This window comes from Canis lupus, chromosome 1 (assembly GCF_048164855.1).
Source record: "Canis lupus baileyi chromosome 1, mCanLup2.hap1, whole genome shotgun sequence".
Lineage (NCBI taxonomy): Eukaryota > Metazoa > Chordata > Mammalia > Carnivora > Canidae > Canis > Canis lupus.
In genome coordinates this window covers 22,027,551-22,046,623 of record NC_132838.1, presented here as the reverse complement: position 1 = coordinate 22,046,623, position 19,073 = coordinate 22,027,551, and the positions used below count along the sequence as shown (strand labels likewise).

Here is a 19,073-nt window from a genome sequence, read left to right as displayed (position 1 = left end):
TCATTTAGCGCCTCTGCCTAGAAAGCTGCCTCTCTCTGTGGCAAAGGGTCTAACCTGCACCTGTTCTCAGCAGGGTCAGTGGACATGCGAAAATGCAAAATGTCCTAGAAAAAAACAACAACAATCATGGACTCCAGTGCCATCTGAAGGGTACTTGTGTACCTAACTCACACCCAAGGGAAGAAAATGCTTTATTTTTATAGCACTAACAAAAGTACTAGTCACAGGCAAGGAAAAAAAAACAAACAAACCCAAACACATGCTAGATGGCAACTTAGAATTCAGGGAAAGGCGGCTCGGTTTCCACGCTTTCCGGAGGAAACTGCAAATGTACCAGTTATTCTCCGCCACCTCCATTTGAAACCTAAGGCCCAGGGGTCACAGCTGACTGAAAATCAGGAATCCTAAGGAGGGGGTGGGGGTGCTATTTATTATCTGTGCTCTTTAACAGAAAGAATTCCAATCAGTCTGTGAATATAATCATTTATTTGTCTTTACAGTGATGATGGAAGAATGTACAGGTGTCCTCTTTCAATAAAGTATAAAAATCTGTTTATATACAGTGAAGTCACAATAATCTTTAATTGGGAGATTTATTTGGTACTCCTGATCGGTTCATATTAAAACAGGGGGGAAAACAAATATTTCACGCGAAGTGCTACATTTCCAGTAGATTGCACCTGGCATCGAAAGCTCAGCTTCATCTTAAGGGTCCTGCTTGATATTACAAAAGTCTAATTTTAAGTCCTAGGACTCAAAATAAACATCATTTTTTGAATAATAGATATATACATCAAAAATACATCTAAAAAGGCATTGGTTAGCGCTATTAAAAAGCTCTATGTGCTCGGGTACTTTTTTTCTTACAGGCAAAACCCAGTGGAAACGCTTTTGTTCAATTCTAGAAATTTGCTCTTGGGGAAAGTTGGTCGAAAGTTACCTGTAAGGAAAAACAAACAAACTTAAATAATGCAATGGTTCCTCAGGTGAGGTCAGCAGAACTTTAAAAAGTAGTTAGAGACTTAATTTCACTTAGAACCACACTTTTAAAGCCTTGATTAACATTTAGTTACAGCACTTTGTACATTAAAAACATGTCCAACATATCCCCTCATTATTTCAAGCACTTTGATAATAAATTTATACTCCTTTCATTTTCAAAAATATCATGTACAGTTTTGTATGCTAACACAAATATTTTCTATCTTTAGTCAAATATGTATAAAGAGAGAAATCATAGGGCATACAAATAAAAAAAAACCCGTAAGAGACACAGCCAAACCCAAACATTTTTGCAAAAATGTAGAAAAACTTCTACAACAATGATTTATTTTACTTCAGAGCATTTATAATAATAGCACGCATTATTATTTAATCTAGCTGAAGCTGTATGGCGCAGTTGTGGATACAACTATTTATACGTCTGATCCTGGATCTCGTTTGTAGCTAAGTATTTGACGCCTTTGTTTTCACGGTTTTCACCCTCTTGCAAGCAGCCCTAAAATTCGGATAGCCCGAGTAGCCCTCTGTGATCGTACGGTTTTGACCGACGCAGTAAATCTGTCATCGAGGACATAGATGGATAAGTATAAGGGGCCATGCTGCTAGTAAGGGACGTGAGGGACAGCCGCGGCACGACGGGGCTGGCAGGCCTACACCACGTGCTGCAGGTTCCATCTCTCACCAGCCACGTCAAGTTGGCCACCGCCTACCCTTTGATCAAGCCACGTCCTATCTATTCTACAGGTTGTTAGGAACCAATTCCATCGAGCGGGGCAATGCTCTGGTTTATGAAACACTTCAGGTGCAGAGGGGGCAAAATGAGGGAGTCAGCCGAGTTTAATGTTGGAAACAAGGGCTTCAAATTCCTCCACGGCCCTCCAGTCCAGTCGGCTGGCCTAACAACACCATGTTCAAGTGTAGGATGTGATACACACACTATGACTCTCTCTCTCCCCAACATACCAAAATAATGGCTCTTTTAAGTATGTATTAAAACCCTAATCACTCAATATTAACTACCTTGTTCCACCGCTAGCCGCACTTGTGCCAGGCAACGCGCAGTGCTGGCTTCCATCTGAGCCTAGTGCCCAGTCCCCCCACCTATGCTCACTCGCGTACATGAGGGCACAGCTGCCCTGAAATCCATCTGCAGTCACCTGTGAAATAAGCAGGGCTCTAGTGACACCTCAGTTAGATGACCCTTGATTATCTTAAACTGTTTTCTGAAGAAAAGTCTGAAAAACCACCAAAAGCTAAAAAGCTTTCCTAGAGCCGGTCGTGAGCAGCCCAGACGCGACCATCCCGGGGCCCTCCCCGCGCTCCAGAGACCAGGTCGCTGAAGCCCTGAGACAGGAGACACGCCCCAGACTGTGGCGATCACTGTGTCCCCAGGACTGGCACCGATGCAAGAACGACTAGTGGGATGAGGTGCGGGTCCCCAGGCCAAAAGGGCCGGGAGGACTGGTTCAAAAACAAATAGAGTCGATTATTATCCTAGAAAATGCCCTGCCCAGGCTCTCTGCATCAAGTCTATTGCCTACTTTACAGCCATAATTCTCGGGGGACAACAGACCCCAGAACGACAGCTGGGGATGAAGCCACTTCCATCTCCTGCGGCCACTGCCCCCCACACCTGGCAGTCCTTGCTCTCTTCCCCTGAGTTTTTCTAACAGCACCTTGCAGGTTTTCCACCTGGAGTTAAAGGGAGGTTAGAGCCCTTGCAAGTGGCGGCAGGGCTGTGAGAGTCTTCACATCAGGAGGACAAAGGATAGGTAGGGTCCTTAATGGAGAGGAGGCCAAGCGACAGCACCTGCCACCTCTGCAGAGGAAAAGCTTTCCTTACACCGCCGAGGCGGGCCACGAGGAGCAAAAGCCGGCAACAGCACAGCGGCAGCTGCAGCCTCTCAGCTTACCTGATCATACTCTTAGGCCTCATCTCCACTGTCCATTTCAATGTCCATCTCTTCCGTATCAGCAGCTCGCGACAAGATGTCTGCCATCAGGGCTTCTTCCAATTTTTTGCGTACTTGCTGTACTCGCTCTTCCTGTTTCCTTTTACAAAAGAGAGTAAAAGGACACTGATAATCTGGCAACTAACGGAACATGCAGCTGCTACTACAGTGTATCTGGAGTTCGAAATCATGAAAATTCCTGAGAAGAAGACGTTTCCTTCGCCTTAGACTTTGCAAGGCTTCTCATTCACCCACAAAACCACAGTGCACAGGAGCAGAGCCCCGCCAAAGAGAGGAATATTCAGACAGGCAGGTATCCCACGCCTCACAGAGAATCCTGGTAGGACGACACTTATTTCAATGACTTTTTCTTCGAATTCAGACCTTTCAAGTATGTGCAGGTTTGGGGTTATTGCTATAAAGGATATTAGGAATAACTTGAAAGCAGGGATAAAAGAAAGAAGTTATACTGAAAATAGAGAAGGAGGGCCAGCCTGGGGGGCTCAGCGGTTTAGCGCCACCTTCAGCCCAGGGCCTGATCCTGGAGACCCGGGATCGAGTCCCACATCGGGCTCCCGGCATAGAGCCTGCTTCTCCCTCTGCCTGTGTCTCTGCCTCTCTCTCTACCTGTGTCTTTCATGAATAAATAAATATTAAAAAAAAAGAGAGAGAGAGAGAAGAAAAGAAAATAGAGAAGGAGATGAGATTTGTTCAATGAAGCATAGAGAGCAATGGAGGAAGTGTGGGCATGATAAGGGGGGGCACGGCAGAGCCTGGCATTCTACGGCTAGGTTAAGGGAAAGCCAGACAGAGCCCCTCCCGGGTTCACAGGGCTGCTGGCAGCAGGCCATCCTGAAGAAACCAAGACCACATGACCCGATGTACCAATGAAAGAAACTGAATGGCATCTCTGAGATGAGCAGAGTAGTTAAGAACATGCCATGAGTTTCTCTGTGTCTTGGGGATTGCAGTGGGACCTCAAAAGTGAAAATTAAGGGATCCCTGGGTGGCGCAGCGGTTTAGCGCCTGCCTTTGGCCCAGGGCGCGATCCTGGAGACCCGGGATCGAATCCCACGTCGGGCTCCCGGTGCATGGAGCCTGCTTCTCCCTCTGTGTCTCTGCCTCTCTCTCTCTCTGTGACTATCATAAATAAATAAAAATTAAAAAAAATTAAAAAAAAAAAAGTGAAAATTAATAAGACCAAGTCATAAAAAAAGGTTCTGAACCATCTGATGAGAAACAAAGCACAGAAAGAAAGTCTACTGGTATGTACTTTATGTTTAAAAATCAGAAAAAAATTCAGAGTAGCTCCCTGACAGTACAAGAGAGGATTCCTAAAACAGTTCTGAAGAGCCAAGACGGTAAATGGAAATTCACATCCAGAGCCAAGTGGAGAGGCCAAGGCTGAAGAAACACAGGGAAGGGAGAACATTGGTAAGTAAGAGTCTTAGAAAAAAACACGAAAGGGAAAGCTGCACAGGTGCAGGTGGAAGGGTTAGCCTTGACTCGAAGCAGGACAAATCACCTCTTGAGACCGAGGAAAGGTGGTTAGGATGGAGGGACAGAGGGAGATGGAACAGTCCAGTGACACGTTAAGAGACACAACGATACGGAGGGCTCTGCAGGCTGGAAAAGAAAAAAGTGATTTTTCTCAGAGCACAGCACTGCCTCAAACCTGGAAAAGCGGGAGGGTAGGAGGACAGTGTCCTGGAGGTCGATGCGAAGCTTCACCGACTATGCACTTCCTGCGTACTCGACCACTTGTAAAGTTACATTTACTACATGCCAGCCGACGTGTCTCTCTGTCTCCTGAGACTGTGCCCGTGGTGAGAAGCTAACATAAATCATACAGCCACCCAAACTGTAGAGGTCCTCTTTACTACAGTCCGAAACAACACAAGACGTTAAAACATATTATGGGCTTCCATTTTTTTAATGAATTTTCACGGAGAGAGAGAGGCTGTCACTGAGTCAGTGTGAGCTCTCCAGACTCTGTCGTATGTCTCGAGCATTACTTCCCACACTGAGGGAAGCTGAGATTACCGCATTTACCCATTGTGGCAAGCAGAATTCCAACGTAGTCCCTGCCCTGGAGAGACTCCTTGTGTAATTCCCTCCCCTTATGAACAGGCCGAGCTTGTGAATGGGCTCAGGTGTCCCTCCATGATTAGGTTACTAAACAATGGACCTTGAGTTGATCAAAAGAGAGAGGCGGCCTGGTCGGTTAAGAAAAACTCTTAAAAGGGGCTATGCCGTTCTTGAAAAAAGTTGGAGAGGAAATGTGGAGCGGACCTTGGGGCAAGGAACCGCTATCAGCCTCTCAGGAACACAAAGAACAGCCCCCCCCCCCCACATCCAGCAAGACACCAGGGACCCCAGTCCTACAACTAAAAGTAAACGAACTCCACAACAATCATAGGAGCTTGAAAGAGGACCCTGTGACGCAGAAGGGAATGCAGTCTAAGCCACACTTTAGTTTCAGCCTTGTAAGACCCTGGGCAGAGAGGCAGTCATGTCCGGTCCCTGCTTCTAATCTAAGAACTGTGAGCTATAAATGAGTGTTGTTTTAGGGTGTTAAGTTTGTGAGAACTTGTTACACATATTAAAAAACAAATACAGGGGCTCTTGGGGGACTCAGGAAACTCTTGATTTCAGCTCGGGTCTGGATCTCAGATCCTGATATCGAGCCCTGCCTCCAGCTCCCATCTCAGCAAGGCGTCTCCTTGAGATTCTTTCCCTCTCCCCCTACTCCTACTCCTGCTCACTTGCTTGTGTGCTCTCTCGCTCTCTCTCAAATAAACAAATAAATCTTAAAAAAAAAAAAAAAGAAGAAGAAGAAAAAGAAAACAAGTAAGGGGGTGCCTGGGTGGCTCAGTTGGTTAAGCATCTGACTCAATCTCAGCTCAGATCTTGATCTCAGGGTCATGAGTGCAAGCCCCTTCGGGCTCCATGCTGGGCATGGAGACTACTTAAAAAAAAAAAAAAAAAAACCCTGAATACATCCATGGATGAAAATATTATCAAATATACTGAAAAAAATGTACTTAATGTTGAGACCTTTAGTTGAAGGTTTAATATAAACAGAATATTGGCTGCACAATTAGAGAAAGGGCAACAATTCCATATGCAGTAATTTATTTTGAACCTTCACTAATTCAATGAGAAATATTTGCTTAATAATTTGTTATGACAATTAAATCAAATGGACAATTTGTTAAACAAGTTTACCCTAAAAGGATATCATGCAGGTCTGGCTGTGCCACAGTTTCCTCTACTATCAAAAGACCTGCTGCAGAAGCCACTGGTACTCCCGGGACATCACTCAGAGTCCCTCAGTCAACACCCGTGATCACCTGGCAGGAGCCCTGCTGATTAACTGGGTGTTCATTCCAACACAGGTAAGAGTTTGTATCCAGAATAATTTCGTTCCTTGAGGGTAAGAATAATCCAAAGAGCAAGTTGATTCCTCCCCTTGATTTTACATTTTGTTTTTCTTAAAAAATAAAGCTGATCATAAATTTCATGCAATCAATACACACGAATGCAACTTTGAGCCATTTTACATCTTTGCAAAAGGAACTACTTTAAAACCCAGGACGGGCTTTCCAATTACAAACCCAGCTAGACTCATTCATTTAAAAACATTTTCACACAAACTTCTTATGGATTTAGAAAAAAAATACAAATATAAAACATATTTTAGAATTATATGATTCAAAAGTGCCACCTGCTGGTTTTGTCTAGGAATAATATCCAATAAGACCTGATTTAACATTCAGAGAGTAGAAATAGTGAAGTGCTACACATTGTCCTATTGTTAAAGAAAATACACTACAGTCTTATTATAAGGTAATGATACTTAAGTTCATAAATTCCATAGAAGAATTTCTTTCTAGTCTTAATATCTGAAATAGTCTGCTTCATCTGATCAATGGTTTGCTTATATTTTTCTGGGCATTATCAATCTGAGTTGCATGTTTTCCTTCCACTATTTCTAACTAAAAACCTAATGTGTGGCCCAGTCTTAGAAAGTAAAAGATGTTATGAGATGCAGCTTGGGCCCTGTCCTTACTCCTGACTCTGTTGTATTGCTTTAGGGTTTACCTTTTGCTTGATCTCTGCCATTTCCTTCTCATCTGGCTTTTGTGTGTGTGTGTGTGTGTGTGTGCGCGCGCACGCACGCACGCGTCTGTAAAGCCACCTTAAATCTTTACTTGAAACAAGATGAAGCAGAGATAAATTAAGTCTAAACTGAACTTAAGAGAATAAACATAAGATAAGCAAACTGAAATCAACACAGCTCAAAGCAGCATGGTTCTGATCTGCTTTAAAGAGAGATTGGTTTGCAGACAAACCAACACAGGAAGCAATCACAAAAGGCATCACTGAATGAAGAGGATTCTTTAGAGCAGAGAGGCCACACCTGAAAGTGCAAAGGACACTGCAGTAACAATGTGGAGAGAGTGCAGCTGATGTGACCTTCGGACATGACTGTGATACTTCCACCTTTTTCCAAACTTGCATTTGTTTTACATGTTCTAGATCACCTTCCATTAACTTCACAGATGATCCATTAAAAAAAAAAAAAAAAAGTGTAGCTCTCTGACTGATGCATCATTTACTAGATGTGCCACATAAACGAAGAGGCAGTATAAAATGTATCCAAGGTAAAGAACAAGTTTTTGCAGTTATGTTAGGCTGCCTTACCTAATGTCTTCATCTGTGACAATAAAAGGCTTGCAGAGGGGTTGAGATGTGTTCAGCCAAACAGCGGGATTCTTTTCCACAGCAGTGGAGACCTGCCCTGTGATGGGTGCAGAGCTTGTGTGCAAAGCACTGGCAACAGCAGATAAGAGGGTCTCATCGTTACTACCTGGACCAACTCCTGTAATTAGAAATATATGCCAGTTAAATTTTAGGAAATTTCTAGATGTGCTAAGCCAATTTTATGTAGCCTAACACAACTGATATTTTTATGTTTGTTTGGGATCATATATTTAAAACTGACAGAAGCCAAAGTAAAGGATAATATCGTATCCACTTCACAGTTGCTGTACACCAAAAAATTAACACTTAAAAAATAGAAACAAGAGACGCCTGGGTGGCTCAGTCAGTTAAACATCTGACTCTTGGTTCTGGCTCAGGTCATGATCTCAGGGTCATGGGATCAGGCCCTGTGTCAGCTCCATGCTCTGCATTGAGTCTGCTTCACTATCCTCCTCTCCCTCTGCCCCTGCCCTCCTCTAAAATAAACAAATAAATCTTTAAGAAAAAAAATTGTAACAAAATGGCCAAGCATTTTAATAAAACTTTACAACAACTTCAAGATGCCTTTTCCAAGGTACTAAACTTTTTAAAGTTGGCTACATTTCCTCAAGCAAGGTCATTTATTTTAATGACCTAAATCCCTTCTAAAGTCACATTATACTCAAGTTTCCCTATGAATGTATCCCTGGAGTCCTAGAATAGCTCCTCTTACAGGTTTTAACATTAATTTCTAGCAATATCTCAACGCTTTCCTTTGTTTTGGGACTTCGACGGAAAAGCCAATGCAAGCATGCTCTACCTGCAGCTTTCACATCTTTTTCAAATACCTAACAAAATATCCAAGTTAACAGAATTAATAATTGCACAACTTGGCTACTTGTAGGAGATTGGCAACATGGCCAACATTTAAACGCATTGCTTAAAGTCCTACACTTATTAAACCAGTTAGAGCAATAATTTCCAAGAACATAGAGGGATGACACAATGTCTTAACCATGAATTATGAGAATTTTGAGCAATCCACACTATACCAACAATTAGAAGCCAAAGTTATAATAATACCTGAAGAATAATGCTTCTCTAGAATTGGAATTAACATGTGATATGACAGGCACACTAGTTAACTGAGTTCTATACCCCAGCCCCCACTTGCTGCTGTTCCTGAACCAAAGTGCATCTGTCCCCAGTGCTACATGCAGCAGCAGTGCATGCAGCGAGAGGCAGAAAAGTGGTTAGCGGTTCCTTTGGTAAGAGGAAGAGTGAAAGAGCGGTTGCTGGAGCCAAATGCTGCTGTGAGCAGGAAGCTTGAGAAATTCTGCTATTTGGTGCCATTGGGTTCTAAAAGCAGCACATGGGCTAATTTATATGATGAACCTAACCTAAAGCCAAAATCTTTAAATAGAAAAAAATCTAAAACATCCCTGCAACAAACAGCTTTTCAGGTACATTTTCCCTGGGTTTACTAAAACACAAGGGGGACATCATCCAGCAAGGCATACAATTCCCCCAAGTAAAGACCCTGTCTTAATCATTTCTGACTCTACAGCATCTAACACAGAGCCTGGCACACAGCAGGTACCGCTCAACTGAATTTGGGTAATACCTTGAAGACCTTTAGGTAGTTCCATGGTTTTTATAATTTGTTCTGTTACATCTGATGCACTAAGTCCTTGTAGCCTCTTCTCCCAGAAAAGCTGTAAGGCAAAACATCACTGTTAATATACATTCTTGGGACAAGAAAGTAGCGCATCGATGCTGCTGAATGATGAAATTGAAATCATTTCAATAGTTTCCTAATTTCCCCATTTTTTCCTTACAGACACTACATGACACTCCAAAGATGAATTATTCCAACACATCATAATTCTTTCAAATGATATTAATCAAAAAATGGCTTATTTTATGCAATCTATCACTTGTTACAGCACTGAGGATTTTTATATGCTATATACTACACATAGTACTTTAAAAGGTAGATTCCAAAGAATAAGACTTGAATTTTTAAAGATTTGGTATGAAAATTTAATGTTATAATTTATCAGGGAAAAGAAAACAAATTATATTATGTAACACTCTTTTATCCAGAATCATTTAGGGAAAGAGCTCCTCCACCTAGGTGATATTTCCACAACACCGAAGTTTAGCCCTCTGGCATACTTTCAAGGGGTAAAGAGCCAGTTTTAATGGAAACGTTCCAAAATGTTTTGCCTACTTCCTTGCTCTTGAAACAAGGTGTCACGTTCATGGGCGACTCTCTCCCTGTTTTGCAGAGCCCAGATCACTCACTGGCCCCACGTCTTCATTCTGGGCATGAGTCAGAACACTGAAGGTTCCTCATGCTCTATGGGGCCACTGAGGTAAGCAGTTGCTTAGTCAAATACTCAATGTTCCAAAACAGTTCTGCTGTCTGATTTTTATATCCTTTCTATACTTTGTTTTTCTCGCCTAGTTAGCTATTACTTCTCAATAACGTCATTCATCCGTTCCACATGTATTTCCTGAGCTCCAGCCAGGAGCCGCCCTGTGGATGCGGCAAGAGATGAGATACACTGTGTCTTTGTCCTCAAGCCTTATCTCTTTTCTCTTATTTACTGCAGCCCCCAAAAAAACAGATACAGGAATTCCTTAGAACTCTGTATATCTGTCTTTAATCCTGGATATCTGGGGCCAGTCACAAGGAGGTACTGAAAAAATACTGGGACTGAAAAAAATATTGAATGCCTGAATATGGGAGTAACAGGACTCAGAATGAAGATCCTGAGGGACACACAAACCCAAGCTGAAACCCCAGCTCTAGATGTCAAAACCTGCAATGGCCTCTTCTGTAAAAAGTGACAGCAATGAACACAACAGGAGACTAATGCAACGTTTAATAAGGCAATATACGTAAAGTGCCTGTCATGGAGAAGGCACAAGGTTTTTATTTACTTTTAGCAAATTTTGACCACATTGAGGGCTTATATTTTGACTTCTAGATGTATGAAAAGTATCAAGTAATTGCCCTCCAGACTAATGAAAGATATAAGAAAATCTGTTATTGGCCGAAGAGTAGTATATTGGATCTTGAATAACCTCAATGCTAACACCAAGAATAACTCGCAATAGAAGGCTTCACTCTCTTTTGAAGACCTCTGGTATACGGTGACTCCTTACATCTCCCTATAAATTATGTCACTGGCAGAAAATATGGTCAACATATATGAGGACATGAACGCATTAATCATCATGGGTGAAAAACGGTTAGGTGAAGGTAACAGCTGATAAATGTGATAAATGTCCCAAGAAACCCCACCTGCTATTTCCTTTTTGTGGGACATAATATCTATGCATTGATTATCACAACTATGGGGAAAAAAGCAAGGAAAACAAAAGCCAGTTAATTCCTAACGAAAAAAGGAAAAAGTATTTGGAAAAATCAGTGGATATGAGATTGTTAAGTCCTTTTATAATAAAATTATAACTTAACTTGCAAAATAAATCAACACTACCAAAAAACAAAGTATAGAAGTTATGTACAGATGTGATTACTAATATTTTACAGATTAATATTTTACATAGAAATTCCAATTCTAGATATCAAAAGTTTAATTTTTTTATATTCTATAATTTTTAATTCTCAACTTTTAAATTCTTATTAACTTGAAGGAAAATGGTACAGAATTTAAGAGGAAAATTTTGCAAAATAAACCTCGGTCTGAGAGATGAGTGTATGGCTCTAGGTTACAAGTCCTGGTATCATCATCACATGCCATCTGACAGCCCTCAACTAAGTCTGAAGTTAAATCAGATATGCACTGATGATCTTTGTGTAAATGAAATGCTTATGCCACGAAAATGGAGATGCAGAGATATACATATGTGTATGTGCCGAAGTCCTCACTCAGCGCTCCCCAGAGGAGGTAGGGGATGTGGGAAAGGTCAGAGAAGGACGAAAAGGCTAGTTTGATAAAAGAAAACACATGTTGGGTACAGGTCACCAGTGCCCTGCTCTCCAACCTTTCCACCACTCATTCAACACTGATCGGCTCACCTAATTTCCGTGAGAACTGAAACAGTCTTCACGAGATAAACGTCTGTTTACAAATCCCCATGTTACTAACTTGCCTTCCCTATGTTCATCTTCTCAGGCCCCCACCTGTTTTGTGTGTTTGTTTTGGGGCCAGGGGCTTCTTTGCCTTTTAAAATATTTTTTAAATTGACATAGGCATTATGCCAAGTGAAAGAAACTAGTCTTTTATATACTGTATGATTCAATTTATGCTAGTTTTCTACACACTATGTGGTCCATTTATATGATAGTCTGAAGAAGAAAAAACTATAGGGATGGTTGCCAGGGATTAGGGGTAGAGAGAGGGGGGTCTGACTACAAAGGGTCAGTGTGAGGGAATTCTTTGGGGTACTGAAATTGAACTGTTTTTTAACAAACACAAACTTTATCCAGCTGCTAGAATTACCATTTTCTTTATGCTCCAAGCCAGTTCCTCAGGCAGTGACTGATTCGCACTAACTCCAGCCCCCTGGCCCATTTCAACTTGATCACCCGATCCCCTTCCCCATAAATCTTCACCAAATTTACTCTAGGAAGTAGCTCCTCTCACCAGATTCCATGACCTTTGCTTTTTCTCTCTGATCATTTTATAACCCTGCACACTGTGGAGAGGTTAAGGGAGGGGAGAAGTCTCCCTCAGCCTAAATGTAAAATTCCCTGATTTGCTCATTTAAGAATTCCATGTTTTTACTAGGTGACAAGTTGTGGCCATCTGGAATTCTTATTACATTACTTCTCCAGCTTTTAAAAGTCTAAAGGCAAAAAGAAAAGAAGAAAAGAGAAGTGAAACGAAAAGAAAAGAAAGAAAAGAAAAAGAAAGAAGAATCTCCCTAAATTTGTAAGGAGTATCCCTCTACAATAGCTATCGGGTCTCTTGCACCACACCTTCATAAGCACTTTAGCTTTCATAATACCTGACCCACCCACTGAAAATCTGACTTCACCTGCCAAGTCCAATGATATCCTCAGAGTAACCCTGCTGCCCGTGTGAGGCCAAAGAGTCAATGTAGCACTTTTAAGGAGCAGTGATTTCATATTTGGAGAAACTCCCAAAATGTGCTATCACCCCCAGTTATTATATCCCTTCCTAATCCCCACTAATTAGATCCTCCAGGTGCCTCTAATACCTCGTTCTCTGTCACCCTCCAGTACATGAGAAAATTGGATCCCTTCCTGTGTGCATTACATTACATTGCCAAAAATCTGAGCAATGTCCTATCCAGTTGACTAGCTGATGGAGAAGCAGCAGCTGGGATTAAAGGTCATCCCAAACCACAGAAGGGTCTAAAATATCAGTGACAGGAGCAATCAGCTTCGAAGGGACCACCTTACTGGACACTCGAGCACATCTCTGTAACTTTGCTCCTCATATGGATGTAGGACGTACATCCACGACATCAGGCAAGTGCGGATGCCTGTACTTCATCTCTCTCAGAGTCCCCAGGGACAAACGGGATCTTGTGTTAGGAAAGCTGCTTCTTTAGTGAAATGATCAATCTGTCTTCTGAAAATAAACCCAACCCACGATACAACTGTAGTAGCATTTTCTCATCTTAATTGCTGTGGACTTAACTAGAGATTTGGGGGATTTGTTCAACCCGTCTTACAGAGAATATCCAAAGAAGAGGTTGAGGAAGAAACAGGGATTGCAAAGCAACTCCTCACAACCACAAGCACACATCTCCGTGTTCTGATGCACCAGGAACTCGGGCTAGTCATGTTTATCGGTACTCTCCTCCATCACCCTGAGCTTGTACTTCCTGAACTATGAAGGAATTTGTGCTTTTCTGGGGAAGTCAGGGTAAGACATTGTACTGGAAAAAACTAACCAGAGGATCGATTCAAATTCAACAAATATTTTTTCATTGCCCATTATGGGCAAAGTATTTTGCTAGGCACCGGGGATAGTTATTAGGGTAACTGGCAATCACTGCCCTCTCAGAGCTTACTGTTTGGTGGAAAACTAGCAAAACGCTACAAGACAGACAATGACAACCACAACAGTGAAGATACAAAATTAACTTCAACTTGGGAGAATCTGGGAAGGCTTTTAAGAAGAGGCAGCTCTTAAAAAAAAAAAAAAAAAAAGTGTGAGAATTCAAGGCAAGGAAGTAGGTTAAGTGGGCAAGGAGGGGAGACAGAGCACTGGTCAGTATTTCTAAGTGTTTTAATGCAGAGGAATAACCAGAGTGCCTTACTTTAAATGTATATCCCAAGGTCTCAGCCCTAGGGATTCTGTTCAGTAGGTCTGGGATATGTGGCTAGATGTATTGATTTATTTTATACGTGTCTTAGGTGATTCTGATGCAGGCCCAGCAATCTCAGTTTGAGAAAGACTGGTTTGGTTTGTGTTGAAAGAATGGCAGTGCATACATAGGGCTGGTGTATACTGATCACCAAGGTTGCCGAGTTTCATTCCTGATTACACCAAAAAAGTAAAAAATATATTATTCCATTCTATCCTTGCAGAGGACCGGAGGAAGATATCTGCCTTTCTCTTTTTCACTGCAGGAAAACATGCAGCAAAGTATATTGAAGAGTATACCAAACTGTGTGGGCATAAATAGAGAAAGAGCTGATGCCCAAGCAGCACATTCTCCTGGTGGAGTAAGAGGAGGAGGAAGAGGACAATCTACCATTTACCCACCATGCCCCCTTTCCAGAGGCCCAGCACTGTGCTCAGTGCTTTGTATACAGAAACCCAGTTAATCTTCCCTACAGCACTTCGAAGAAGACGTTATTAGTCCCATACACAGTCACTTACCAAAGGTTGCATAACTAGTCAGTGGTGCAGCTGGAATTAAAACTCAGATCAATGTGATTAAATAAATGGTCCTCAGCTTAACACTAAAAGCTCTAGAAGAGTATTTACATATTTGGCTCTGTGTTAGGTGGTAAGGTACCAGGCCTCAGACCCTTCCACTCATGACATCAAAGGCTGAAAAAGTTCAATAAATGTGACAGAAACTGTCAAGTTACTCTTAATCCATTTGCCAATAACTAATACTGTGTCAGCCTTCAGTTGTAGGCAATCTGTGCTGATGCCTGTCTCCTCCTCATGCAGAATTAAGAGGCCCAGCCTTGTAATATGTTTAGACTAAAGCTAGCATAGAGCTTTAAAGAAGGTATCAGACCACAATTTGGGGTAGCTTCCAAGATAAAAACCAAAGAATTGATGTAATATATATTCCTTGCAAATTAGCTTTCTTAGAATTGCAAATATCGACCCCATCGAACACCAAATTTTTATTTGGTGGGTGGAAAGTAAAGTCTGAGACCACCTAATCCAAGAAAATGCTTTTGGATGAGTCCCACTAACAACAGAGCAGAAGTAGGCATTTCATCAGGCAGGAGTGGGGGAGTGTTTTACCGAGCATACAAAACTGAAGACTTTTGAATTTTTTCTATAAGAATACTATTTTAGGTTAATTATATTAGTATCTATTTCTCATGAAACATTGAAAAACATGTAGACCAAATATACCAGTATTATATATTCATCCATTATATTTAATTTGAAAAGCACTGATCCATCTGTGTAGTGTTCAAAAAAAATTCACTGATAAAGAGAAATTAACCTATTTATATTCATAACATCAACTTGACAGTCAACTGTCAAGAGTAGGAAGGTTAGGAAGATTTAACTTCTGAGTAGCAGAGTGAATGACAGTGGGCTTGAGTTCAAATCCATGCTTTGTCACTGGTTTTATGAAGTTAAATAATTTAACCCGTCTCAATATCAGTTTCCCACTCTATGGAAAAGAACAATAAAAACAACCTCAAAGGGTTATAGAAACTAACTGAGGAGGTTTTACAAACACTTGAACATGCCCAGTACAAAGCAAGTATCATTTTACTACATTTTTCACCCACGTCTTTCACCACACTGATCAAACAACAGCATTCAATAAGTAACCGGTCATCTTATTAAAATTAACAAATATAAATAAATCAAAAAGTAATCAACTCTGAAAGCTGAGTATTCATACATGAAGACAGAGCACATGCACATGCATCTGCCCTTCCCTCCCAGGTTTTCAGCTGGGGTTTTCTTGCTACAAGTGTCTTAAAACTCTTCCTTTTCATCTTCTCATCCTAGCCAGGCTGCTTCTTGCCTAGACCAACGTTGGTTGGAAGAATTCTGGTGAACAGGACCGTCCACATAATTTGCAGGACCCAGTCAATGAAAATAAAAATATGGGGTCGCTAGTTCAAAAAATATTAAGAATTTCAGGATCACAACAGTGAGCATTCAATGAGGCCTGGGCCGTTCTAAGCACGGGGCCTGTGCACCTGTGTTCCCGTAACTTCGGGGCAATGGTAGGAAGCATAGTGCAGGGGGAAAAGAGGAGAAACTAGTAGAGAAAGGAGACCTTCATGCCATGCAGCAGGACTTAGGAAAATGCTGTAATATAATCTCATTCAGTGGATTTCATAGAAGGAGGGCAACACAAAGTAGTTCTGGCTGGATATATGCACAAAGGGAAGTATTTATAACCTTCCCTTCGCTCCATGTTAAAATAACCCAAGGGCTTTTCATCCCTCCAGCCACTGCTCATGTGGAGGACCCCGAAAGGATCACTGCCAAGGCTCTCCACAGATGAGCAGTATGACTGAGGAAGGAGGGGACTCAGGGAATGAGAAAACCACAATGGGAAGAACAGTAGGAAGCCTAGAGAAGGATCAGAATTTTGTTCTATTTAAAGGCCAGCAGATAACATGGGTAGCTTTTAATTAAGATTTCCTGAAACTGTCATTTTCTTGTTATTTTTACTCCATCTGTTTCCATGTTGTGAGGACAGTAAATCCCTTAGAAAACCGCAAAAGGGCTCTGTGCTTATTTCAAGAATAGAAGGTAGGAGAGAATCAGTGAACACAAACTACATTTCTGCTCTGCAGTGAAATAAGAAGAGAAAGAGGGGGAGAAGCAAACTCGAACCAGGAACTATGGTTTAAAGTAGTTTCCCAATCTTGGCATTATTAACATTTTGGGGTGGATAATTCTTTGTGATGTTTAGCAGCATCCCCGGCCTACACCTGCTGCGTACCAGTAGCACCACCCCAGCTGTGACATTGCCAAATGTCCCTGCATATATGGGGGAAGACAGGACAAAATCAGGTCTAGGTGAGGGCCACTGGTCCAGAGAAAGAGAAAGAGGGTCAGGAGGAGGTTTACCATGCTAGGGGCCCAAATCTCACAGGCAAAACACACAGAAGAGCCCTCTGTTGGCATATGCCATGAGTGCAGCCGCTCCTTTCTCATCTTTTGAGTCTCTATCCCAGGTCCTCAATGCGGGCCTTGTAAGAACTACTCTAGGTGGCTTGTTGCTGGGTGCCTCTTTTGTCAATGCCAGATGACGGTGTAAGATAAAGCAGAAGTGGGAGAAACATTCTTACCCTAAGAGTTGAAATTTAAGTAAGGCACTTCCAGATACAAACATGGTTATAAACAGTAATTACTTTTAATAATTCACACACACCTAAGATAAAGTGGTCTTTTATAGGCTGATCTGAGATGCAAGAACCATTTCTAGTATCATTTCTGCTGGAAGATGTAGAGTTCCAAACAACCATGACATTTATATCCCAACCTGTAAGTTAGAAAGAATCTGTATGTACAGATGTTAGAAGGAGCTGTCTATTACTAACAAAGGATCAGAGACCACAGGCATGTGCAAATCTGCCACTGACTACTGAGAAAGGCACATCTCCATGCAGAATGATTTTAGGTATTCAAGTACAGGTAGAACAACAAAATAGAACAAAAGGCTGTGGGGCGCCTGGGTGGCTCAGTCACTTAAGCGTCTGCCTTCAGCTCAGATCATGATCCCGGGGTCCTGGGATCAAGCCCCATGTTGGAGTCGGGGTCCTTGCTCAGCCAGGAGACTGCTTCTCCCTCTCCCTCTGCTGCTCTCCCTGCTTGTGCTCAATCTCTCTCTGTCAAATGAATAAATAAAATCTTTAAAGGAAAAAAAAAAAAGAACAAAAGGTTGATCTCGAACATTAATTTCCATAATTTCTTAATGTGTAGCTATCATTAGGGTCTGGTCAATTCTAAACTAAAACCCCAGAGAAAAAGCCATCTCATCAAACTGAGCCACACAAAAACTTATAATTGATTTGGGCTCTCATATATTATCTGAAAATGCACCCTCCTTTACCTTTTGAAAGTATAATCTCCACTAAAAAAATTAACTGATCATATAGAAATACACTGAAACTTCAATAATGGAACTAAGTAAATTTCACCTAAAACTCCTATATATCTGAATTCCTATTTCTCATCGTTTATTTCAAATATGTGCCACAAGCTGAATGTCAGCTCCTACATCAAGAAGCTATAATGATGGACTCTTGTGATGATCAGGAAAGCCAGGAGCTCAAGCCAAAGGGTCCTGAGCTCATCAAATATTCCTTCCACAGTAAATTCCATCTGCACCATTTACCCTTTCCTCACTTATCTCTTGTCTCAGAGGAATAAGTATCCTGCTGCCTTTCTTGGATTTATCTCTTCACTTGGCTCTTGGTCGTATCTTTTGTCTCCACCTGATCTTGTCCGAACAATTTGCCCAACTTCTCCTCCCACATTTTCCATGTTCCTTCTTCCTTTCATTGGGCTTCTTCCTCTCTTTGGGCTTCTTCCCCAGAAGAAACATATACTTCAACACTGATTACTTTTAAAAATGTCCCTATACACTCTACTTCTCCCTCAAACCAGCTCTATCTTCTGCTTTCTATTGGAAGAGAAACTTTCTCTCTTGTTTCCTAACCTTCCATTCATTTCTTCCTTCTAAATTAAACTCTACTCCTATTATTCTGTTAACACTGACCTGCCCAAGGTCACCGTAACCTTGCAATTACCAAATCCAGTTCCTGATTCAAGCCTCTTTTGCCCTACCTCACTGTTGAAATCGCCTACTATCAGAAGACTTATTAAAAGTCTGCCCTTTATTTTTCTGTATGCTTCTGTATTTTCCATTACTATTAAGCAACAAATTAAAACTAATGGTAAGACTCAAAGAAATTATAGTATGAGCAGTTTTATCTAACAAAAACAAATATTTAAAATATATAAATGTCATAGACCTTTTGTGGTATCTGAGGACAGAAGTGTTAATATTTTGTAAAAGAGAAGAACCAAAAGTTACCATTAAAATTTCACTACTTAAAGAGTTTTAATCTGCAGAGTCTTCATCTCTATCAAGAGCAGGATGTTGAGACACAACGGTGGCACTAAAATGTTTTAGAGATGAATTTGTGGCTAGGTAGGAGTACAGGGTAACAAAAAGATACTGGTTTGGAAG

General features: G+C 41.4%; 1 protein-coding gene across 1 annotated transcript in view; it reads right to left on the bottom strand.

The window, feature by feature from the left end:
- Positions 1-469: 469 nt before the first annotated feature.
- Positions 470-19,073, bottom strand: part of MBD2 (methyl-CpG binding domain protein 2) — a 63,294-nt gene continuing 44,690 nt past the window's right edge. The window contains exons 4-7 of the mRNA XM_072822891.1: positions 9,325-9,415; positions 7,662-7,839; positions 2,916-3,054; positions 470-940 (exon numbers count right to left, since the gene is read on the bottom strand). Of these exons, the coding sequence (XP_072678992.1) occupies positions 2,928-3,054; positions 7,662-7,839; positions 9,325-9,415 (396 nt within the window). The 3' untranslated portion in view covers positions 470-940; positions 2,916-2,927. The remainder of the gene's footprint in view (positions 941-2,915; positions 3,055-7,661; positions 7,840-9,324; positions 9,416-19,073) is intronic.